We start from the raw sequence: 24948 nt of genomic DNA on the forward strand, positions 1-24948 counted from the left end.
TTGTGGAAATCCAATGGAACCGCCAGGGAACCTTTTTTTTTTTTTTTTGCGCCATCAGAGACGACGTCTGCAGCCGCCTCCTCTTCTGCTGCTGCTTTAGGAGCAGATATTTATTTTTGGCATCTGACATTAGAGCTCGACATTGGTCGTGGCAGCGGCCCCTCACCACTGCACCAGCAGCAGCCGCACACTTCTGACTTTTTCGATCGTCCTTTTCCACCCTTTGCGTGGATACTCGGGACTATTGTAATGGATCACCTCCGTGAGTGGGACTGACCGAGACAAGACACGGTGAGTGGGCTTTCTCTTCCCCTCCCACCTCAGATATTTCGAAATTGCAGCCGAAGGGCGATCTATTTATATTCATTAAATTCCTTTTGAAATCGTAAAAGCGTCGCAGCAGAATTTTTAGACCGCTGTTTGTCACTTAAATTATCAATGGCACTTTGATAGGGAAGCAGATTCTAATCCCTCAATTTTTAATCCGATCCTTTGCGTAATTTAATTCCACATTTAATGGACTATCTAATGGTAAAATATTGAACTGTAAACCTACTTTGGTTTTCCCCAGACGCGTCTGAATGGAGCGACCGATTGCAGTGTGAATAACAAACCTGTAAATCCACGGGACGCCGCCATTTACGCGCACACGCAGGGCCGGTGTGCGTAATTTGGGGGGTCAAACGTTTTCCAAAAGCCCCCCCCTCCAAAAAAAAAAAAAAAAAAAATTGAAATGAAATCCTGTTTACAACACACGCTATTCTGCAATAACTTCCTTTACACCAGTTGCTGATTTATGGATTCAGAAGTAATTGAAGTGTTTGTTAAAATTGGAAAAATAAGGCAGATTGCACCAAAACCCCACTTACATAATGTAAGGTGAATGAATAATGAGTTTGACATTCAAATATAGAGTGAATCACTGAAACACAGGAAAGCGCACACATGTCCAAAGTGGCTCATTATTTTCACCGACACCGGTGTTCTGTCAGCGAAGGTCGCGAAGTCTAATCCGGGCCGTTCTTGGCCCGCACAAATGGGCCTCTTTTGGCGCGCTGCTTGCTTCTACTGTGTCAGTGTCACCTTTGAGAGCTACCTTTCTCCCGCGGACCAGCGCTGGAGTTAATTTGTTGGACCGCTGCAGCTTGGGAGAGGATCGAAGTGCCGGTGTTGCAGAATTTGATGTTTTCCTCAAGTATTCGCTTGTACTCCTTGTAAATCGATAAGTGGGACATATCTAGTGTTGAGAGAGAGGCAGATGCAGCCTCCTGACAAAAAAGGGTCTTGTGCAACAGGCTTTTTCCAATCCTTCTCACCGAGCATGCATTCTTGCAGAAAATGACATTGCAAACACACACAGCGGTAAACTGTGACCACTGCTCTTTGGCAAACCAGACGGCAAACCAGCCCCCTTTTTATGCCTCTCTACATCTTCCTCCCTCATTGTCGTGCTTTATTCCAATCTCACTTTGTATTTACCTCTGATTGGAGGTAAATAACATCTCACTTTTTATTTACCTCTGATTGGAGGTAAATAACATCTCACTTTTTATTTACCTTTGATGTTTATGTTTCAACGAGATTTCAGTTTAATTTATGGACAGGGGATCAGAACCAATCAAATTAGTATAATATCTAAATCCACACCATATTTCAGTTTAATGGAGATTTACCATGCATAGATACCTAATGCAGCGGTTAACGTCATGTACTTTTAAAAACCTGTATAACAAAATATTGCATCAAATATTGGTGAAAATTTGAGAGATTTGATAGAAAACTCCATGAATGGGATGTGATAACACGATTTATTGCTATCTCTCATGACATGGATGGAAAAGGTCTAGAGAAGTCAAAGTTTGGGCAAGATCGGTCGATTAAAGACGATCAATTCCAGCTTGCAAACATACAGTACGTTTTAAGTTGCCCTTCCTGAAAACTAAACTACTTGTTAAGGCAAACAGGCCAGTAACTTTGGATTGAATGTCAGAAAATATCATAGTTTGGGCTAAAATATGTCAAAGGGATGCTGTAATTGCATTTGCTTTTTTTGCAAAGCAACAATATTATTCATAGATGAAATGTCTAAATCCATATTTTGGTCTGGGCTGAGATAATGGGACATTAATTGGAATTACATTCGAATACCCATTGTGTTATTTATCAACATCTCTGTTTTTCTCTGCAGTGAGTTGCGATTTGTTAGCAGAACCATCATCAGTCCATCATGACCAAAGAGGAGGAGATCCCCGACTGGGTGGGAGCCCAGGAGTTTTATGACAAGTATGAGCCCAAGGAGATTCTTGGACGGTATGTTTATAAGGCACTGGAACTGGAAAACAATGAATGGACGAACTTATTTTAACCTCCGTGACATCAGACAACTCCCCGTTTTTTAGTAATTCATCTTCCCTCTGTAACCAAAAGGGAGACTTCATTAAAAGACACTTGTAACGTATTTATATATAAAAATGTAAATTAAAAACGACCTGAAATGTAATAATATGATTGGCTCAGTGTTAAACTCAAATTATCATTTTCAAACCTGACATGCCAATAGAGACATCTTTATGTGAAAAGTTCTGCTCGCAAGAATCTGCATGTGCATCTTTTTATGTTCAAAGAATAAGATAAATAATATATCGAAAATGGGTCGATGCAATTTTTAGATTGAAGACTTCAGTTCGAGTAGCCGACAGTGTTGCTTGTGCAGAAGCGAATTAAGGCCAGGGCTCATTGTCATTCCTCGCCATCTGTCAAACTGTTACATAAGCGGGAGAGTGTTGGTAAAAAACAAAGGTGTACTGTTCGGAGCTGGCCTACACACACAGATTACATCACTCCACTCCGTCTCTTTTTGTGTATGGAGGTCACGGGGTCATTGGATGGCCGGCGCATTCCTCTCCTAGGTTCCCTCATACAGTCCTGTTGGGTTTTTGCACAGGGGCCTGGATATTCAGCTGAGACAGCCCTGTAAATTGAAAAGTTACCCCCCAAATCAGCTAAAAATTGAGTCAGGTCATTTTTGAATTCGCAAAAACACAACTATAAACTAGGAGGAAAGGTTTTCCTGGCGGATAATATCGGCTTTCTCAAAAAGAAAGCTGGCGTAAACTTTGAGCATGTGATAAAACCGTCAAAAAAAATCAGTCAAAATTCAAAATCACTTTAAACGCTCAAACTGTAAGCCAAGCTGCACATCTTATGGCTAACTGATCAGATGTATCCATATTATTTTGAGTTTGACAAAATAGAACACATAAAAACTTTTTTTTTCATTGTGTGATGGAAACAAACGTCTAATTCATTATCACTGAAAATGAATCTTCAGCTGCACAAACACAGACCTCCGGAGAGAAGGATTATCTCTTTGATAAGACAGCTGCGGGGCCTTTGCTTCCTCAGGGGAGTGAGCAGTGTGGTGCGTCGCTGCGTTGACAAAAGGACGTCTCAGGACTATGCGGTGAAGATCATCGACATCACCCCCTCGGACAAGATGACGCCGCAGGAGATCGAGGAGATCAGAGAGGCGACGGTGAAGGAGATCGACATCCTCAAGAAAGTCTACGGACAGGATAATATCAGTGAGCGCATATTTAACTAATTCAACAGTTCTCTTGTGTCGCCAAAGTGAAGAACAGTACAGATTTTTTAATGAGTGCCATTTCTTAATAGTACCGAATAACCAAAAGTAGCCTCAAGAGAACCGTCTTGCGAAACTGGGACTTAATTTCTGGAAAAAATAAAGATAAATTCACAATATAACAGTAAACTGATAGAGAGCATTGGTTTGGGCTTTCTTTAAACTTAATTTAGAAAGGTCTCAAAGCGCTTTGCTTTTCATCCCAAGGGGTTCGGACAGGCCTGTTACGGCAAGTGTTCGGCGTCCACTGATCCACATCGATAACAACCGAACTTGTGTCTTTTTATTTGTCTTGATAAAATACTTAAAGTTCTGTCTTGTGTCACCGCAGTACAGCTTAAAGACTGCTTCGAGTCCAAAGCCTTCTTCTTTCTGGTTTTCGACCTGTAAGTGGAACCTCCTTGACGCTCACTTCTTTATAGTCTGTTTACCCTACCTGAGGCGGGCCTCTTCCCACGACTTTTAGATGTTTCTTAAAATTTTTTTTTTTTCTTCTCCCGCCTCTAGGATGAGGAGGGGGGAACTCTTCGACTACCTCACAGAGAAAGTCACCCTGAGTGAGAAGGAAACAAGGTCAGAAAACCCCTCCATAAAAGCTGTACATCTTGATTTCTTTGCAATAAGGCACGAGTGTCCATCGCGTGTTTGTTCCAGGAAGATCATGCGTGCTCTGCTGGAGGTGGTCAACTTTCTCCACATGCAGAACATCGTCCACCGGGATCTGAAGCCTGAGAACATCCTGTTGGACGACGAAACGAACATCAAACTTACGGATTTCGGCTTCGCCGTGCAAATCCAGTCCGGGCAGAAGCTGAAAGGTCAGAGAAAAATATACTGTAAACAGGAATTTTTTTCTTCTTGAACTGTTCTCTATGTCAAACTTCTGCCAGCAAAGCGATAAAGCAAATTGAGTCCAATGTTTGGCCTGGAAGACTCATCCTCCGCTAACATTTACTACCTAGTGGACCGTTAGAGCAGCTGCTCCTGGTCAGACCAGAACCTGATTCCAGTTTCACATCGTGGGGTTACAAAAGTCAGGCTGCAACATGACACCCCGATCTATTTACTGTACTTCCAATTCCTGGGAGACACTCTGACCTTTTCAAACGGACACTCTGTCTTCTCAGACTCATCTTAGGATCATGAGCAGTTCAGTGTCTGGTGCGAGCGTGCGCCACCAGGGGAGAACGGCAAACAAAGCAGGCACGAGTGTGGGCACGGTTGTATCAGTCACGACTGTTTTTAGTTTAGATTGATAGTTTCTTAAAAGTTTCGTTGGTCAAGATAGTCATGACCAACGACGGCCGGGAAAGGCTCCGGCGACCCTATTCAACCCTGAGTGCAGGATAAGCAGTAAAGATAATAAATGAATGACCATATGATCCAAAAAAAAAAAAAACTGCGAGGGTCCACCGGCAGACTATGAAGAATTTTCTCAACTTAAAGAAAAACAGTAAGTTATATATTTAGGCCAGTGTTTCTTTACTTTGTTGGAGGTTCTGATCCCCACCAGTTTCATATACGCATTCACCCAACCCTTTTTTATTGGAAAAATAAAATGATTTTTTTCAAATTCAAGACATAGGTAAATGATTTACTGGTGCATAAAATGAACCGTGCATCAGCATCACGGTGTTCAAAGAAAAAAGCCAACAAAACATGATTTTCACACAAAAACAAAAACATAATAATGAATAAGGAAGTGTTCCCTTAGTTTTGCGGTTAATAGGCTAGAATTGCTCAACTTGGCATTGCAAATCATGCAGTTAGGACGCTGACTTCCATCACGTTCAATTATACATGTGAGAATCCATATTGTACATATTCGTCCGAACACTTTCTTTTTTTGTTTGCCATAATTAGTATGAAGGGATTAAAATGTTAGAAAAGAAATTGACTCGGCGTACCATCACGTCAGTCGAAATTGACTTCTGAGTGCGCCGAAATCCCTGCAGCACAGATAGGCCAAGCTATGTAGCGTGACCACCTGCAGCCAGTGATAGCCAAGCGGGACGTGTCATCATGAATTAATCGTGTGTGTGTCTTGACCTCCACTGGACCACTGAGACTGACTCACCAAAACCCTGGGGTTCGATCGAACCCAGGTTGAGAATCACTGATTTAGGCGAAGGAATTAGTTGCTTTCATGATGTTTGGGATCACCGGTATCAAGACAAGATCGACAGGAAGTTATTGTGTTCTGGACATTCAATGTGAAAGTCGCTGAAAATGGGTTGAAAGGAGAATTATGTGCAGACTTTCTCCTTTGCGGGACATAACTTCGAGAAGCAACAACATTTATAGTAAAATGCATCAAACTCATTGCAACTAACGTGAACAAATAGATGTTTTTATTTGCTTTTGTTTTAAATGAATGCTTGTAGGATGGAGAGCATCTCAGCATTCGGTTGGAGTAAAGCAACTAAAAACGAGAACCAATCTGCCTTCTTTTCCACTGTATTGATGATTTTATATACCGGTGTTTCTGAATTCACTTTTCTAGTCAGTGACAGGTGATAGTAGTCATTATTATCTGCAAACTATAATTATTGATGACAATTTGTATGAACTGATATGTAATCTGGCTCATTCATCTTAATGTAAACTGAATAACATTTAATATAATTAGGGCATTTTCACACGAGTCCATCCTTTTTGATGAGTTAACCTGCTCAAGTTGTATAAATAAATAGTGTATTGTTATTGTGATGCAGTTACTATGGTAGGATACAAAGGCCACAAAAAAGGGCTCTACATTAATCTATGCTTTTATTCATAATAAATATCTGTTGCCGCGATTGCCTTCTTTATCACAGAGGTGTGCGGGACTCCGGGTTATCTTGCTCCTGAAATCATCGAGTGCTCCATGGACCCCGATCACGCCGGATACAACACGGCTGTGGACATGTGAGTATTTAGGTGACGAGGATGATTTTCTATTTGAATATTGCATTTTAAGAATCAAATAAGTTGTGAAAAGCTTGTTTCCCAAATACATATTTGGTAAAATCCTGATCTTAAATTCGACGAATGTAAAGATTCCACACTTCAAATTCAGTTCAGTCCAGGTGAGGGATGAATGTGGGCGTGGGAATATGATACCCTTTGTTTTTCCATAAGATGAAAAGACATCTAATCGGCTTTTTTTCTTCTGGGCGTAAATTTGCAGATGGAGTTCAGGCGTGATCATGTACACGCTTCTAGCTGGCTCTCCGCCCTTCTGGCACAGGAAGCAGATGCTGATGCTAAGGATGATCTTGTCTGGGAAGTATGACTTTTCTTCTCCAGAATGGGATGACCGCTCAGACACGGTCAAAGATCTGGTACGTTCTCCAACTTGAATTACTCTTCATCAGCGCTCCCAATGGATAGATGAATTTTTTTTTTAATAGCGCGTTTTTTCAGATCTCTCGGATGCTGGTGGTGGACCCTAAGCAGCGCTACACAGCTGCAGATGTCCTAAACCATCCATTCTTCTCGGAGTATGTGGTGCATGAAGTCAGACAATTCACTCCGTACAGAAGGTTCAAGGTGAGACATTCAGGGGAAGTTGTTTTTATGATTCTCTTTCTGTGAAAGAAAAAGAAAAAAGGCAAATCTCAGAAAACATAAAGGAATTAAAGAGTGATTTCCAAACGGCTGCTGCGGTTTTCATAGAAGAAACAAAATTAACCAAATCACGAAAAAGAGACTCCCTTTTTTTTTCTCAATCTAATGTTTTTGATGACTCCACCACAATTTGAACACACATACACACATATGAATATGTATTTATGTTTGTGTGTGTATACATGTATCTTCCTCACACAATTCTAATTTGATTAATTTTAAAGTGCATCCAACAAGTGCTTATTTATGCCAAACATTTTTTTAGCCGGGAACAAAAAATTTTGACAAAAACTGATTTTAAAGCATGCAGAGGCTTGTTCATTTAAAATAAGATGTTAAATATTACCGGCCAAATTCCTATAACTTCTCAGGTTGTGTTTCTATTTTCATCGTAAAAAATATTTATTATTTTGAAATATTCAACACAAAATAACGAGCACATACAGGTCTGATGCTTTATCGGACCATAGCAGCCTTGCAGAGAAATATTATCTGTGTGTATCTATGTTCAACATCAGCTATTGAGTCATGTTAGTCTTTACAATTTGACATAAACGCGAATTCAATATCTTTCAATAAGTCAGGTAAATATTGTTATATCCACATATGAAATGTAATTTTATCAGTCGAGCTGTATTTTTATATCAAAGACGATGTGTCTAAAAAAAAAATTGATCCCAAACTGTTGGGTTCTTTTAGAATTGTGTACCATCAAGTTTGTGAGATATTAAAATCCCCCCTCCTTCCCCCCAGGTCATCTGCATGACCGTACTCGCCACAATGCGGATCTACTGCAACTACCGCCGTGCCAAGCCCATCACCAAGGAGGTGATGAAGAGTGACCCGTATGCCTTCAAGCCAATCCGTAAGCTCATCGATGGTTGTGCCTTCAAGATTTACGGCCACTGGGTGAAGAAGGGCCAAACCCAGAACAGAGCGGCGTTGTTCGAGAACACTCCCAAAACCATCCTGCTGTCCATCGCTGCAGAGGCGGACGAACCCATGCAGCACATCTGGTAAATGACCTGCAGCTCTCAGGAGCTTCAAATCAGTTAGACTTGTTTTTCCCCAACCCACTACATTATGGCGCTCACCTACTTTATCCAACTAAGGGGTACACAATGGATCTGTCACCTGTCATGTGGGATGGTCTTAGGAATGTATGCAGTCTGTTCTGATGTCAGCACTGTTTTTATTATATTGGCCGTCTTGTTGTACCAACAGTCCCTCACCTGGGCCACCCGGTGACAACACCCTAAACGTGCGAATCAGGTTTTCCAGCTTTGGTCACTTTTAAAAAAGAATGCCTTCCTTGACTGTTGCATGATTTCTGCCGCACAGCCTGAATATACATTTTTGTAGGAATTTTTTTTTTCATTCAAGTAGCATCCACATTTTAGGTTGTTTTGCTGCACCTGGAACATTGGGTATCTGTAAGTATGCTGGTTTTCCATTAGCAACACTTAGAATGAATAGTTATCCAGATTTTATTCAAGAAAATAAAAATTGCTTGCATTTATTTTTCTCTTTCATGGCATGTTCAGAACAGTCACCAAGTGGTTACTCTGCAGCACTGAGATCCATATTGTAAAAATTGCATGAAATGCTACGTTTTTTTTTACGTAATCACAGCAAATGACAGCTTGAATCAAGTATCTCATTTCTCAGCGCACAAAAAAACTCATCTTGACAATGATTGTAGCTGTATACTTGAAAATTACAAGGATTTTTGTCATCATCTTTAGGAATACAAGACCTTCATGCCCAATGTGATAGCTGTGTATTTTTGGTTTAGTTGTACATCAATAAATGTGCTACGGGAAATCTCCATTTCAGTTAAAGACAAAACTTTGTGACAGCTATTTTAAGTCATATTTTAGAATAGCAAATACTTTGGTTTGTATCTCCCAAAAGTACATTAAAAGGTGAATGTAAAAGAAAAAACTCAGACACAATAGACCAATTGTGCATGCAATAAAATGTTTATTAAAAAAAAAGTGAGGTGCATTCTTCATGCTGTGTTTTAAGGTCATCCTTTGAAGAAGGATAAAAAAAAAGAAAAATGTTTCAGTGTGCTGATAGTTTTGATGATGTCCCAGTCTCATGCTCCCAAATCCAATTGAGGGTTTTAGTCACTCAGCTTCCCCCTGGTCCTCCTTGAGATTGGTCTCTGGTCCATCTGAAGCATGCAAGAACATTGAGAGAGCTCATTGGGATGCTTTCGGCTTCAAGGTGTGGAACTCTACACATTTAATCACTATCAATGTGTGCAAGTTGAACTTACCATCCTCATTCAACTCCGGGCTTACAGTTTCCCCGTAGAATGAAAAATGCCATCATTTCCTACAGCAAGAAAAAGTGGCCATGAGGTGATTTTCTACTATCCCCACACTACAGCACTCACACAACAAAGCTCTTTCCATGAAACTGCATCTTATTGCCATCTAAAGAGAAAACTGCTGTGCCAAATGAATAATCAAATGGAAGGCTGGTTACTTTTAACAGACAGTCATTTGTGATTCTTATATAGCTATTTATGAAAGTATGCTCCGCTTTTTGAGATTACACTGCATAACTTTTCAACAACCATATTTTGCAATACAAAATTCAGTGCGAACCTCAGTCAAGGCTGTATTCACTCTGACACAAGAAGGAGCCACAAAAGGAGCGTTTTCTTATCATTGAGTCAGTAGGTGAAAATAATTTAGCATGGTGTCTGACTGTATTTACTATTTTAGAAGTAAAACAGAATTCGGCCATGCATAAAGAAACGGGCCATAGTAGTGATCATAGTACTTACATTCTTTCCCTATTTCCACTGAGCTCTCCGATAAATCTCATACCCAGTGTAGGAATCCGACCTAAAAGATTCAAAAAGTATTCACAGGAATTAAACATTTAACACATCACATTGGAAATGCAACTTTGTGTGCACTTTAAAAAGAAACCTTTCAATTGAGATGTCTGCGTCTTCTCTCCATCTCATCTTCACGAACTGAAAGTCCTCCAATTCTGATCATTTTACAAAAAGAAACAATCCTCTTCGTGTCTTGAACTGCGATCACAAACGAACAAATCTGATGAACGCATTTTTATGAGGGCGTTTTCCCTTGATCTCATTTTGTTTGACTAACACCATCACGTTGGGACTAACAAACTAGCAAATGTGCTCGATCAAAAATGTTTTAGCTAAATATAAATGAATTTATGATAGATGTGTCATCATTTAGCCGAGCTTCGTGGTTTGATGAGTTTCACAGCTGAGCAATAAACGCTTCCATCGTGCATTTCAATCGACATGTGTCGGACACCATGCTTTTTCCTGCTAAAGCTAATGCATCAAGGAAAGGTAATCGGCTATTACACAGAAAATCGCTGAGGTGCAAACTCACATTGTTCCCGTTCCTTTTTCCAGACCTATGTGAGATCTTTAAACTCGGCATTTTCCGATCGGGAAGTTTGCGACAACTTTTCACCATAGTTTGTGGGAGCTAAGCTTAAGCTCTCCTTGCTAAGCGAGCACTCAAAAGACCGACTACGAATGGAGGGTAAATTGAGTCCCGTTAGGGGCGTGTTCTGATTGGCCGCTCAACAGCATCGCTTATCATTAACCAATCAGACCGTAGCTTGTTCTTCCATGGCGTGCGTCTCTGTGCCAGCCCACAATGGTGTGGCATTTGTAATACCGCCCTCTTCTGGAGTGGATTGTAAAAATAGCTAGTTCGAATCATTTTTTTGGCCTTTTTCCATCACTGAAGGCAGTTAACGGTTGATTATAATTTCAAATAACACTGCTAATTAAGTCGGAGAATATGTAGCATGTCTTGGATATGACTCATAAAAATATGATCCGACAACAATGCTTATACATATATATTTATATGCATTATACATATCTATTTTTTCATTTTTTTCGCAAGTCAAACATGTCAATGTTGCTTTTGTTTCTCACATTCTGAGCCCAGTTAAAAGAAGCATTCAAGGACCGAATCGATTTCAAACGGCGTTCGATGACTGATTAGTGATTAGCGAAGCAACGGCAGCGAGGACACTTGATTGGAGAAACCAGAGTGGATCCATCTTCACGGTGCGCAGCGGTACGCGGTTGGCGGAGGTATCCGTCTCAGAGCGGTTCCGGTGGGCGGCGATTCGCCGCACGCTTCATTCTGATTGGCTGCTCATCCGGCGGCCCTCCTCCTATTCTCGTTCCACTCTATCGGTTCCCTCGACTCCGTCAATGCCAAATTCACTGCCAGTGCCTTTCCGAAAGCCGGTACAACCGGTAAGTAACGTAAGACAAACAACGAATATTCCGAAAACTCTTTTTCCTTGGTTATATTTCGAGAAACCGTTTCGGTATTTCTTAAACAGCCGCCAAATAAGACCAACGGTCGAGACGGAGGATGGACAGGTAACAGCTTTTTCTTACGGTCACGAGTCGTGTCTCCGGCCACATCCGCCTGCCGGCCCCGCGGAGGGGGCAGGGAGCCGAGCTTCGGCTCGTCTTTTCACTCCGACCGTCCGTGGACGTTCATCTTGCGGCTTCTGTCAGCCCGAGTGGAGTGCCGGGGGGTGACGCAACACAGCGAGGGGATGTCCACCCGTGTCTCACATGTGTTTTCTTTTTGGGTTGAAGATTTATGTAACTTTTTTTTTTTTTTTTTTTCAAATTTATATAACATAGGCACCGTCGTTGCAGAAACATAGGGGAGGGGGGGGCGGGGTTTCTACTTTTCATGAAAGGAAAAAATGTGTTTGCAGTTTTAGTGCATGCAAGACATTCCCTGCATGCCGGGCTTAGTTGTACAATGAGTTTGAGCATCAGAGATCACGTTTAGTTTTTTTTAGCCCTGATGCAGATGACCTTCCTGTCACGTGACTTGATGGGGCTGCAAATGTACTGTATGTCCAACCGCTCTTAACCCTGCAACCCAACAAGACACTTTTGCTTTCAACCTGTATCTCCTCTTTCTGCAGCACCATGACGACCCTGTCCCAGACAAAGGAGCTCTTTCGGAGGGCAGAAGCCATCTGCTTTGACGTGGACAGCACTGTCATCAAAGAGGAGGGCATCGATGAGCTCGCCAAGTTCTGTGGCGTAGGGGACGCGGTCACCGAAATGTAGGTGTTCATGCGCCAGGTGTGTAAAGGACAAAAGAAAATGCAGACTAATCGAATATTCATTTTGGTGTGTACTCATGACAGGACCCGAAAAGCCATGGGTGGATCAGTGACCTTTAAGACCGCCCTGACCGAACGTCTCTCCATCATCCGGTGTTCCAGAGAACAAGTGAACAAACTGATCACGGACCACCCGCCTCAGCTCACCCCAGGCATCAGGTAGGTGAAACCAGCTCCCTCATGCCCAGATCTGTTACATTTACCAACAAATTCACTATTATTGGGGGTAGTCAAATGTTTGAAAGGCTGAGTGATGTATTATTGACTGGAAATATGTCTTGAATATTTTCCTCGCCATTTTATCCTCTAAAAAGAGATTCACAAGCTTATTGTCTGACAGGGATCGATATCTTCTCGCACCTCCTATGTTGAAATTGATTTACTAACGCAGTGCAATAAGAAAGAATCTGTGATTCAGATTGAAATTGGCCAGAAATAAAAATGAAATTATATCAGCTGTAAGTTTTCCATTAATGCATTTATGTTGTGGATCTGTAATGTGATTTTCTGACATAGGAAATATGGTCCCAGCATCGTAATGTGTTTTTGTTTTGTTTTTCTTCTCCGTGCAACCCGACCTCGTGTAACTTGTAGTTCTGCACAAGTAGAACCCCCATACATGGCACATGGACCAGAGAATTCACTATGGTGAACGGAAAGAAAGGTCAGGCATTGTGTGAAGTCCAGCGGCAGAATGAAACTGTATGTGGGTTATTTGTTTGTGTTTTAAAAGAAGGTTATGCAAAAAAAAAAAAAGACCAAAACAACAGTATTCCTCTTGCTTGTAGGGCTTTTAACAGTGGAAACTTGGACAAAACAACTGCCAAGTATGCGATCAAACAATGCATCTCATTTTGTCTTGGGGTGCAAAATGACATCTCGACACTACACTCATTGTGACCTGGTTATTCCAAATTGTCCGTCCGCAGTGCAGCTCGGTCACAAAAAGCTTTCCCTTTTTATAAAAGGGAGGCGAAGTGTATTCATTCACAGCGTTTGATTCATTTCAATAACGATCAGATGGTGAGAGGAGTTTTCTGTTTTTTTTTTTTTTTTTTTTTTTACAGCCTTTTACACTGAAACCATTCGAGACCATGACTGATTTTTTTTTTGTTTTAATCTGCTGTGTTTGTTAGGGAGGGCTTGGTCTGATCACACCTCCCAATACGTTTTTTTTGTTGTTAGTCTTTTATTATTCGCATGAGGTGCTTTATTCCCCCCCAGAGCTCCTTTGGGGAGTCTGTTGTGGAGGAAGGGATGGGAGGGGGCACTTCCTCTCTAATTTGACCTAAAATGACCCCTTTCCCAACTTTTTTGATCATTTTTTGTGGAAAACACACAACAGTGGGTGGCGTTTCTAAAATAAATCAAAATTGCTCCTCCTCCGAAATGACTAGGAGCACAACCAATTAGCTTTCGATTCCCTTGTTAAATACTGAAGATCTGCTCACACTAACACCACAATTACTTTTCAAAGGGAAAACAAATGAAATGAAAGGTGTCTGCCAAATGTAAATTGGGAACCATATAGAACAGATATCCATTTGCCGAAAGAATGTCCCTACTGAGTTATTGTGCATCAATCGGAACAAGTACTACTGCATTTGTCCTTTACCTATTAGATGTAATTTGTAGCCTGGGGTTGTTCATATTCGAATTTGGTAATAAAAATGTGAAACCCTGAGGAAAAGTCATGGGGTTTCAGGAAGCGTAATTCTCTGGCCCTCAGCACAAGGAACTGAGGTAGAACCTGTTAACTGCAAGCACGGTTTCTACTGACTCGGCGAAAAAGCTGCTCTGGTTTCACAGCAGGTACCTTTTCAGACGGCTGTCCCTCAAATCACATTCAAATGGGTCCTTCTTCGTAGCAATTTTCCTCTGCAAAGTTCTGTAAACTACACGCTCCAAAAAGATTCATACGCTCATGTCAGGCACTATGAGACTGTTGTTACCATGGAGGCGAAGGTGGCTGCCCCAAATTTGCTGTCACTGGCCTTTCGGTTTGCACTCAGGGAGCTTGTGGACCATCTTCACCAGCGCAATATAAAGGTATTCCTCATTTCCGGCGGCTTCCGCTGCATCGTGGAACACGTGGCCACTCAGCTTAACATCCCCCTACATCACGTCTTTGCCAACCGGCTCAAGTTCTACTTCAATGGTGAGTATCTGACTTGTTGCCATGTCCTTCCGTTTTCGCGGAACAATCCATATGTATTAGCACATTTGCGGCCAGTGACCGTCCAAAGGAACTGTACACATTCTCGTTGTGTCTCATATGTTACTAATATAACCATAGGGACAGAGACTGTGAGAATGAGAAACTGCTTTTGTCAGTGGAGTCAAGTGGAAATGGCTGTTTTGTTTTAACACATGGTGGCATGGCCCTGCGTTGGGCACGGCCAAAAACTGGCCAACTTGTATAAGGAGGGCAAAACTCACGGGAGCGCAACACTCAACCACCGGTTTAGACACATTCTAGCAAAGATCAAATCACATTGGGGTGATACATGCCCAGCTTCTAATCAACCAAATTCAAATTCCACCTCCTGTGAACCAAGCCAGTTTCTCTTGATTCTGCCAAACCAGTCCTGTAAATAGTGACGCCCACCCTCACGCTAGTTTGAAGTTATCACAATGTGTGTTTGACGATTTTATGGTGTGCCGGTACCACAGGTACTGCTACTGTGATGTAGGTGTCCAGCTAGAGGACATTTACCTTCATTTTTTGACTTTGTCTTTTGACACAGCAAACAGGCAAATTGCCAAAAGGCCGAATATGTCTTAAAAAGCGCCCTGTCAGGCTGAACTGTGCTTCGGGTGTTTGCATTAACACAATGTTTCCCCTCCCAAATACTGCACAGGAGAGTACGCCGGCTTCGACGAAAGTCAGCCCACAGCCGAGAGCGGTGGTAAAGGGAAAGTCATCAGCATGCTGAAGGAGATCTACGGCTTCAAGACCGTGGTGATGATTGGAGACGGAGCCACAGACCTCGAGGCTTGCCCTCCAGCGGTAAGCTCTTCCTTGGCCCAAACTGACTCGCCTTGCATGCAGCATAGTTGCAGTTTTGTTTTTTGTTGTTTGCGTGGAAACACTGCATTAAGTTAATCTCTGTCCACATACAGAGTGCTTTCATCGGCTTCGGCGGCAACGTCGTCAGACCGCAGGTCAAGGAAATGTGCTCATGGTACGTCACAAGCTTTGGAGAGCTGCTGAAGGAGCTGGAGAAGATCTAAAGGTGTTAGAATACTGTTACTAATTTTATACTTGCACCCAGGGGCGTGCCTCTGATTTTATCCAGTGTGCATTTTCCAATGTTTGTCAATAGATTTTTATAATTACAGGAAATGTTTACAATAGTGAGACCAATTTCACCATCATAATTTTGATACTAGGTGATACTAAAAAAAACTATCTACATGGTGGTTAGATTTTAGTGTTTTTGCACTTTTGCATTCACATATATTAGTCAGGCTTAAAGTTCTGCATGTAATGGAATGTGCAATTCGCAATAGAAATGGTTGTCGAAATCTTGTTGTGGCAACTGGACTTAGTTTTTCTTTTTGCAGACATCTCACCTCTCACTTCAGAGGCTTCTCGAATTCTGGAAACAGAAACGATTTTAACATTGTACGGGTAGTAAGAACTGTGAACACACGCGGCACAGAGTCCTGTATTCATCGGCATTAAAACACAACATGCAATCAAAATATTGCTGGAACTACTTTAATCTGTTGAGGAGTTCTTGTCCTTTAATCAGCCCACCAAAAGACAAGATAAAACATGCTCTTTTTCATTTTTACAATAGATTCAGAAATTACAATAAGCAGCAGCGGTGCTGCCCTCCTCACACTCATCTCGCTGCCACGTCACACTGGTTTTTTTCTGTGACGTTGTACATCATATATCCCACTAAAACATGATTTAAAAACCTTTTCTTTTTTAAAACCAGGCATGCTTTCTTCACACGTAGAAGCCAAAGGTGCAACACAGCAAAAACATCAACGTTATGACAACAGGAAAACAGAACAATGTCCACAAAAGTAACCAACCCACAAGTAACTTACACGAGTAGTCTGCAAAAAAATAATTTATAATAGATTTTAATCTAATATAAAAATTCTAAGGTTGATATTTTCCTAACATGATAAACCTCTTCATGAGTTATGTGTCTTCTTGAGAGAGTTCCTTGGATCACTCAGCGTTGGATGCGGCTAATTGTAATGTGCAGTTTATCAGCACGCCTTAAAAGCACACGTTCCAAAATTCACACTGGTCAAAGATACAGTGAGCCACAGAATCATCAAATAAGTCCAAACACACTCAATACAGCTGCTCTTTTTCAAGTAACTTTGGTTGACTGAACTTAAGAGAGAAGCTCTCTGGAGTTTTTAAGTGGCATGTTGGAAGTTTAATGACTGTCATGACTGAAAATTGGCCAAATTCACATCCTCCTTCAAATCTGGGGGAAAAAAAGTCATTAAAGCTGAAAGTACTTGGTACTTTTTCATCGAGTTCTCCTAATGACTTTCTCAGATGATAGCAAAAATAACAATTATTGATAATAATAATGCAAACACCAGAAAAGAGAATGGATGTGTGGCAGCACTGACAGGAAGTCGGAATCGTCGTAGTGATGCTCTGGCAGGATGTAACATTCGAAAGGGTGCGAGCGGCTCATCTTCTCACTGCAGAGGGGACGCCTTTGTCGGGATCATGATCCGGGAATCCATATGCTGAATAAGAGGAACTGCAGAGAGTTGCAAACACAACAAGTTGCAGGAATGATTTTCTTTGGCTGGACTGTTCAAAGTTTTTTTCTAGTATTGATTTGCATTGCAGTGAAGTCAGAGAGGTGAACGGAGCAGAGTAGGACTTGCTGTTGCAAGACAGAGGGTGTGAGAGAACACACTGAGGGAAGTGAACAGTTTTGATTCACTCCCTGCTTAATGTGTGTTTTTCACCTGTGTAATACACCGCCTCATGCCAGCCTTCCTCCTGCCAGGCGCCGTTCCTCGTGTCCTCTCTCGACTGAAGGTCTTTGTAGGCTGCAAACAGCAAAAATCGTGCTCAGTGCTGCCAATCTGGCATGTGATGCCACGTTTTCATTGTTGAAGCAGGAATGGTCAATTGCGTTTGAATTTCACTTTTCATGCCAGATGAAAATGAATTTGAGATAGTCATTGGCCATGGATGTTAAGGACAGCGCTGGGATGGCTCATGAGGGGAATTGAAATGAGGGTTTTCATTTTCCTCCCTGCTACTGACATATCACTTTTACTGGAACTAGGCAAAAAAACTTGATCATTAAAAACAAAGGTCAGCAGGGGTCACAAATAAAATAAAGCGTCACACATGTTTTTAAAAATGTTACGCTGTGATAAGATGAACAATATTTAATAGGACCCTGACCCAATTTTAACTGATAACATGGTGCATCAATTGGTGCAGCTTCCAATGAAGGAAGCACATTATGAAAAATACATTACTTGACAAAATTCAAAACACAAGAGTAAACTTATGATGACCGAGAGCGGCCGGGGGGAGGAATAAAGCAGTCTGATCAATTTCATGTGACTTCTGCATGAGGCAGATATCAGACTTTACCCCAGAGGTGGTGGACCATGTAGAGACTGCCAATCTGGGAGAAAAAGCCTCCGACGGCTTCCCTGTTGTGCTGGCGGTATCCGATGGCCCGAGCCCTGCAGACAGCGCCAGTGTCAGTCACAGCCAGAAAAATTACGAGAACAACAACCCGGGAGCAAATTTTGATTTTGTCGGAGACGACAACTTCCAAGATTAGCTGTGTAACACACTACATTTGTCGAACGACCCGGAAACAAGAGAACTGATTGGGTGGATTGTTTTGTATTAAAACACTGTAATTAAATCTAATTCCATGATACATAACCGTTCATTCTGGAGGCTTGCTGCTGTGAGCTGCTACACAGTGTGGTATCACCTGCGTAATTACAGATGTTTGCTCAGTCGTGAATGTGAAATGGGAAACAAACAAAAGGTATCCCTGTTTGAGCATGACTTTTTAATCGAACTGGGGTGTTTGGATTTTATGTGGTAAGAAAAGAGGGAAACCATGAGGCCCTCAGAGGTGGAAATCCATCTCATGTCATTAAAGCTTTTCCAAATCAGTTTAGTCACTCCGTTGTTGCCGGACTTCGACCCGGGGAAGTCTTTTGAAGTCAGACAAATGGAAATCTCTGGCATTCATGCCTTGTGAAAACAATTCCCTCAAAGCCTATTTGGATTGTATTAAAAAAAGAAGCTTGAATTGAGTGTACCAGTCCACTTTTTTAAAGTGCCAGAGTTAATGTTGACCTTCTCATTTGTCTTCAATTAGTTGATTTCAGTGGCAGTATCACGTTATTATAATGTAAAGACATGGATAGTTGGTTTCTTTACAGACGGCTTTCGCTTGTGCTTTTTATAATATCTGTAATATTACTGTATCTGATTGTAACAATATCGTTTCTAGGTTTTAAGCTGGGAACCTTCTTATTTAGATATTTCTGTTCATGGTACACTCATAATCATTTTATAACTCTTACTAAGAAGAAGAAGAAGACTGTCACTTTACTTTATTTCCCAGATCCACATTTATCTGCCGATGACTTATTTTGTATGAAAAGAGCTTTAATTTAAAAAAAAAAAAAAAAAAAATCTGAAGCTAGGCGCATAGATTATTACAATGATTATTCTTCCCATAGCTTTCCTATAAATTATGTTTTTTTTTTTCTTATAATCTGTCCTGTTAAAATATCATTAATATTTGAATATAATACACAGGGAGGAATCCCACCTCCCTGTCGCTGGGGAACTGGGCAGAGAAGCGCACACATACTTTTAGAAACTGCGAGTGACTGATGTGGAGAAAGCGTCTCTCATTGTGAAAAAACAAGCAGGGAGACATGAAACGCCCCGCTGTGGAAAGCGCGGGGTACGGAAAGTTCAGTTCACCTCGTTCCAATCAATTACAGTCAAACTGATAAATGCCGCCTCTGTCTGCCCGAGTGCTGAACACTGCCCGAGTCGTTTCAAGACACCGTGTGGCCATGAAATGTGCAGCTGAATATAAAAAAAATCTTGGCCCAAGTGCACGACAGCGTCGAGAATAGTCCCCCTCTGTGGAATCGCTGTTATTAATGATGGTGTGTCACGTAGTGCGACTGTTCTGTGATCACACTTGAGGGAGTCAAATGAATTTGCGCTGCCTTACCAGTAATTACCCCACTCGATCATGGTTCCTGGCTGTGTAGGAAAGAAAACAAAGAGTTATCTATTACAACAAAATATTGTACTTTTTAAGAGCTGGCCAAACTTCAAAAATGGGTATGACCCTTCCTTCTTGTTTCTGGAGGAACAGTTTGTGATGTAAGTGTTTCATCATTGTGAGGAAAAGTCATGATAAAATCTGCACCCAATTGCTTTTTTTAAATTTTTTTTTCTTTTTATCATAAGCTTGGATGTTTAAGCTTAAGAGTGATAACTGCAGGGAAACCCCGAACAAGAGAAACTTGAGTGATCAGATTAGAAAACACAATATAATCTGCAGGATCAGGAATTTGGAGTATTATGAACCAGGGCTTAGAGCTCTTTGACGGTTTAGCCACACCAAACAAGCTCGGGCAGACAATTGCATCCACGAGTCTATACAAGCATGCAACATGTATGAGAAGTCTGTATTCTGAATGACAGAATGAATGGCGGGGTAGTTTTCCGGGCTGCATGTGACCGAAACATCGTTATCGTAATGGGGGGAAGTGGAAGAGTGACGTTCTCCTTCTCTGACCTCCCTTACTGAGCTTGGCTACTCGGCAGTGGTACCGGACACGTCCACTATGTGATGCTGTGGTCATCTGCAGCGGGCCTACGTTTTACTTTTTGCGCCCTCCTGACAATTTTCCAACTCCTCTGGACAAATTATTCAGCCACAAGGCATTTTTACGTAATGACATATTTTTGGAAATGGGACAAGCAGACCAGTGACTCAGTCACGATGGACAGATAAAATAATGATACATTGGAACGAGGGAGATTTAAAGTGGCGTCCAAAAGAGGCACTTTTCAACATGCTAAAAGCTTTCTAAATTGTTACTATAAATGAAATTATGAAAAATAAATTGCTGAATTCCTTTTTAATCACAGCGATCAATGTATATTGATGACTATCTGGTCATTCTCACTTAAGACTGTATGTTTTGTTTGTGATGTCACAAGACAAGAACGTTTTCATTTTGGAAAGTCAAGCAGGAATTTTTAAAAAATTAATCAACAACTGAACTTGACAAAAAAAATAAAAGGCTTGTTTGACAAGCAACAGTTTTCAACAGTATTTCAGTGTTAATTCTGTTTTGGGCAGATTATCAAATTTTAGGAAACACACCTTTAAATGTGGGAAAAGAGTGTTAGCGGTGTCTAAGACTCCAACCTACCACCTCCCTATCTGATTGACCCCAAGCATTTAAAGTATTACTGGTACTAAAAGAGTAAACCCACTCACCCTGAGCTGATAGGATCTGAGCTCGTAGACATTGGGACCCTCTCTGGGTACCGGCTCGTTCCAAAAACTGAATTCCAGCAGGAGCTGGTTCCTGCGAGACAGCAGCATTTTACCGCGCTCCTTCCTGTACTCGGTGAACTCCTGCCAGTGGACACACTTGTTGAAACATTTACGGTTCACATAGTGACACCGGTGAGCCAAAGGTGGGATTGGACGGGGTCTCACCTTGTTCTGCCGTAATTTGTTCATCACCTCGGTCAGAGCCGGGTAACCTCCCCTGTAACGCCACAGATGAACTGAAGGAAAAAAATAAAGTGGATCAAAAATCCACATTAAGGTTCCAGGGACCGTCTGATGTTATGGTAAAACAACAAGCCCAACAGTCTCTGCATTTGATACATAATCAATCTTCCACATTTACTCAGATGTGGTGCCCATAACCATAATTTTCAGATTCCTGAGTGCAACTGAATACAAGCCACACTGACTATATTTGAAAAGAAAAAAAAAGTACATATATAGGCCGCACTTGTCTATAAGCCGCAGGTGTCCACTTGTAACATGATATATTTACATTTATATTTACATTTTGTAACTTGAAATATGTACCATAAATGTATTTTTTCCGAACAGTGTCTTTCACGCGTCCGATAAAAAAAAAAAATTAAAAAAAATACAGTAGCCCACCAGGAAAAGTCATTGATCGCCATGTTCATCTTTATTCTGCGCACTGAAAACACTAAAGTCGTCGTCTTCAGTGTCGGATTTAAACATCTCAGAATTCCTCTATCACACACTTCCTTGGTCTCTCTTTGGTTGTCCCTTTCAATGCCAGTTGACCAAACCACAAGTGTGTATTCTGCGGCGTCCATGTCAAATTTCATTGGTCCGATCTGACGAGGCTAAATATTTTTCTGGCATGAAGTACATCATAGATTAGCTTCATCATTGTTTAAGCCGCAGTGTTCAAAGCATGTGAAAAGGTAGTTGCTAATAGTCTGGAAATTATGGTACTATTTTTTTTCCCAAGTGTATTTGAAAGGTCATGATGAAGACGCTAGTGGAAGACGTCCATCAATACTTGTGTCAGTTCCAAGTACAATAAAATAAAACATTTGGAGGATTTTTGTGATCTAATGTAACATAATTATTGCTGCTGATGTTATGTGTACTATCACTGTAGTAAACCGCAGGGAACTGATTAATGAGCAAAAACATTCAAAATGTATTACATTTAAAGTTATATTTTTAAAGAATTTCAAAACACTGTTTCACTTTCAGGTAGACTTTCTATGGCTGTGCTGCAGTTGGGGAAAAAAGTGCACGTTGGGTAGCGTTCAGGGACTAGCGGAAACTATGGACTGAAAAAAGGTTCATTGACAAAATTAAAATATCTCCCAACATATCACTCTAATATTCAACCAAAAAGATATTTGAAATTAATAAAGCATTTTAACTTAAACAAAGCCAATCTTCATTTTGAGTGAAAGGGTATTAGAACAAGTAAGATAACATTGACAATACACATATATATGTGTAATATCAATGCAATATACTTATATATTGATTACAACTATCATTCATTGATCGTGTTTTTCATAAGTATGATTTAATCAGTATATTATCACAACCCTGATTTATAGCCAATATCAAGCCTAATAATTCAGGATCCATTAATAGTACATTGGACTACAAATGACTGTGTTTTGATTTTAGCAGTCCTACCGGCCTGGTCTTGTTCTCCATACCAGGTATTCCAGGTGCCCACCAGCTCACAGGGGTAGTACTTATCGGCATGGATGGAGGGCAGAACTTCCTCACTGAGAAGAACGAGATACAACATCGACATGCAGTTAATCTGCAGATAACAGAGTTAAAATATGCTGCTCGGTAGCAATTAACTTAAACACTACAAATCACAATCACAAGCTCACAAGCTTCCTGCTCACATGCCTCTGGTTTAATGTTACGAACCCCAAATTAGCAACATGTAGATGGTCTGCTGACATCTTTGGCATTGGCGAGGTTGCTTTATGAATGACTGAAGCCACGCCTGTCAGTCACTCCCTTACAAGAATAGACTGCTCTAATTATTTTTTACTGACCCAACAACAGTCACTTGTTCTGTTCAGTAACACGGCCACATTTGCTGCATCACTAGTCAGTAATATCCTGCAGTTATTTGGATGACACATTATGATAAATAACCCTTACCATAGTTTGTTGTATGCGTCCAGGCACTCAGGCTTGACATTATGGACTGGAAAAAAGGTCACATCTAATGAATCTCACGCTAAATGATTTGAAAAATTAAAAATATACCATGTGTGACTTACACTGAATTTTGTACAGGTTGCTCTCCTCATTTTTGGTCAGAAGGTTGGAATGTGCGTCTTTCCTAGGATCGACTTTCCTAACAAAGAGTGACTTGAACCAGCTGTCTTCTCTATTTCTGCTGCATGATGCCGAAAAGCCCCTGGAAAAAAAAAAATAGACATGTCCATGTTAGTGAATACGGGATAGAGGTTTCTCTAACAAGATAATATTCCTGATCAGTTTGTTCTTACGTCTTCGCAAAGATACAGCACAACATGTCCTTCAATTGGGTGATTCATTTACAAGATAAAGATGCTGCAGAATATATGAGCATATCATCAAACCAAAAACATCTACATGCCAGTCTGAAGCATGATGATGGAGTAACACTGAAAATAATGCAGTTAGAATATAGATACTGGAATGTCATGTTATTGCATCTGTGGTTTATAACACATGGGCAAATAACAACATTCTGGAATAAAGTGCTAAATTGACCTTGAACATAGGATAGGATCCCTGTCATGTTTTCAATAAAGTGCAACGTTTCACTTTCACCAGCGAAAACACAGAGGTAATATTTAATACGAATGAATAAACATTTATTTAAGGGGCAGGTACCTTGTCGGTTAGTTAATGATGTAGGCTACTCATGCTAGCATTGGCAAGGGCTAGCTTGCTCGGGCTCATCACAACCAATGAGTCCTCCGGATGGAAATGTAAGGGGGGGAAAAAAGCCTGTACAACATTAAAAATTACACAGGTGAAAGCTGAACATGCACACTTATTCAAAGCCGACCTGCTCAAGACGACCAGCTGTCCGGCAGGGTGGGCTCCGCTCCCGACGCGACCCAAGCCGCCGCTCACTCTCTGAAGGACTCCAGTCGCCATCTTCAACTGGGGCACACTGAGCGGACGCTGTTCCCCGGTCTGGCCACTAGGCGGCGCTGTAGCATCACAGCGCTCACATTGGAGCTGGATTCCACTCACTGGATGCAGATTCTACTTATTGGGTGTAGTTACTTCGGAGTACTTTTAATAAACGAACAAATGTAGTTTGATGTCCATTTAAATAATTTTTTCTTAAATATTCTGACGATGAATTCTTTCAACCAACTTCAGGGGATTGCCACAGTATCCAATTTACTGGTTCTTAACCTTGTTTGAGGTACTGAAAACCCCACCAATTTCATACACGCCTTCACCGAAACCTTCTTTATTGGAAAAATAAAATATGATGATGTTTTCAAATTCAAGGCATAGGTATTTGTTTTACTGGTGCACACAATGAATCATGCATCAACACCACCGTGTGCAAAGAACAAAACCAGCAAAACATGATTTTCACACAAAAACAAAAACATAACAATGAATTCTTAGTGCAAATCAATGTGACTTCTGCTGTTGCCTTTGAGAGACCAGTTCAGAAATGCGCTGCTTCACCTATGTAGCGTGATCACCTGCAGCCAGTAATGGCCAAGCGGGGCGTGTCATCACAAATTATAGGAGTCGGGTGTGTGTCTTGACCTTTGCCAAACCCCTGAAACTGACTCACTGGGGTGCGATTGAACCACTGGATAAGAACCACTGACCTAATCCTAATCCTAATTCTAATCCTTACATCCATCCTCATCACACCCAAAGAGAACCTCAGCATCTTCCTCTCTGTGGTGTATTCCAACC

General features: G+C 41.1%; 3 protein-coding genes, 1 long non-coding RNA gene and 1 other non-coding gene across 6 annotated transcripts; 2 read left to right on the top strand and 3 right to left on the bottom strand.

The window, feature by feature from the left end:
* The first annotated feature begins 35 nt into the window (after positions 1 to 35).
* On the top strand, positions 36 to 9249 carry LOC147235345 (phosphorylase b kinase gamma catalytic chain, skeletal muscle/heart isoform-like). The gene is made up of 10 exons (XM_086142954.1): positions 36 to 291; positions 2189 to 2310; positions 3406 to 3584; positions 3975 to 4029; positions 4151 to 4216; positions 4298 to 4461; positions 6460 to 6550; positions 6813 to 6966; positions 7049 to 7174; positions 8006 to 9249. The coding sequence occupies exons 2-10, from the start codon at positions 2228 to 2230 to the stop codon at positions 8270 to 8272; spliced, it is 1185 nt and encodes a 394-aa protein (XP_085999080.1). The 5' UTR covers positions 36 to 291; positions 2189 to 2227; the 3' UTR covers positions 8273 to 9249.
* Positions 9214 to 10799, bottom strand: LOC147235346 (uncharacterized). Its single transcript, XR_015104505.1, has 5 exons — positions 10645 to 10799; positions 10201 to 10307; positions 10053 to 10113; positions 9537 to 9595; positions 9214 to 9431 (listed from the first exon to the last, which is right to left on the bottom strand). It is a non-coding gene; the product is annotated as an uncharacterized LOC147235346 (long non-coding RNA).
* LOC147235347 (small nucleolar RNA SNORA15) lies at positions 9880 to 10014 on the bottom strand. The gene has a single exon (XR_015105978.1). It is a non-coding gene; the product is annotated as a small nucleolar RNA SNORA15 (small nucleolar RNA).
* Positions 10800 to 11425: 626 nt separating the features above from the next.
* On the top strand, positions 11426 to 16141 carry psph (phosphoserine phosphatase). 2 transcript variants are annotated; one of them, XM_086142995.1, is made up of 6 exons: positions 11426 to 11534; positions 12230 to 12373; positions 12458 to 12592; positions 14446 to 14591; positions 15295 to 15443; positions 15557 to 16141. In XM_086142995.1, exons 2-6 carry the CDS (start codon positions 12234 to 12236, stop codon positions 15665 to 15667), a joined length of 681 nt encoding a protein of 226 aa, XP_085999121.1. In that variant the 5' UTR covers positions 11426 to 11534; positions 12230 to 12233; the 3' UTR covers positions 15668 to 16141. The 2 variants fall into 2 exon arrangements, with proteins under 2 accessions (XP_085999121.1, XP_085999112.1); XM_086142986.1 differs by lacking the exon at positions 11426 to 11534 and adding an exon at positions 11543 to 11663.
* Positions 16142 to 24168, bottom strand: LOC147235349 (protein NipSnap homolog 2-like). Its single transcript, XM_086142974.1, has 10 exons — positions 24065 to 24168; positions 23286 to 23425; positions 23164 to 23209; positions 22675 to 22769; positions 21175 to 21245; positions 20950 to 21090; positions 19666 to 19697; positions 18039 to 18133; positions 17396 to 17479; positions 16142 to 17181 (listed from the first exon to the last, which is right to left on the bottom strand). Exons 1-10 carry the CDS (start codon positions 24154 to 24156, stop codon positions 17117 to 17119), a joined length of 861 nt encoding a protein of 286 aa, XP_085999100.1. The 5' UTR covers positions 24157 to 24168; the 3' UTR covers positions 16142 to 17116.
* Positions 24169 to 24948: the final 780 nt, after the last annotated feature.

Source organism: Fistularia commersonii, chromosome 3, assembly GCF_037954325.1.
Source record: "Fistularia commersonii isolate RoL2024-O1a breed Wild chromosome 3, RoL_Fcom_v1.0, whole genome shotgun sequence".
NCBI lineage: Eukaryota > Metazoa > Chordata > Actinopteri > Syngnathiformes > Fistulariidae > Fistularia > Fistularia commersonii.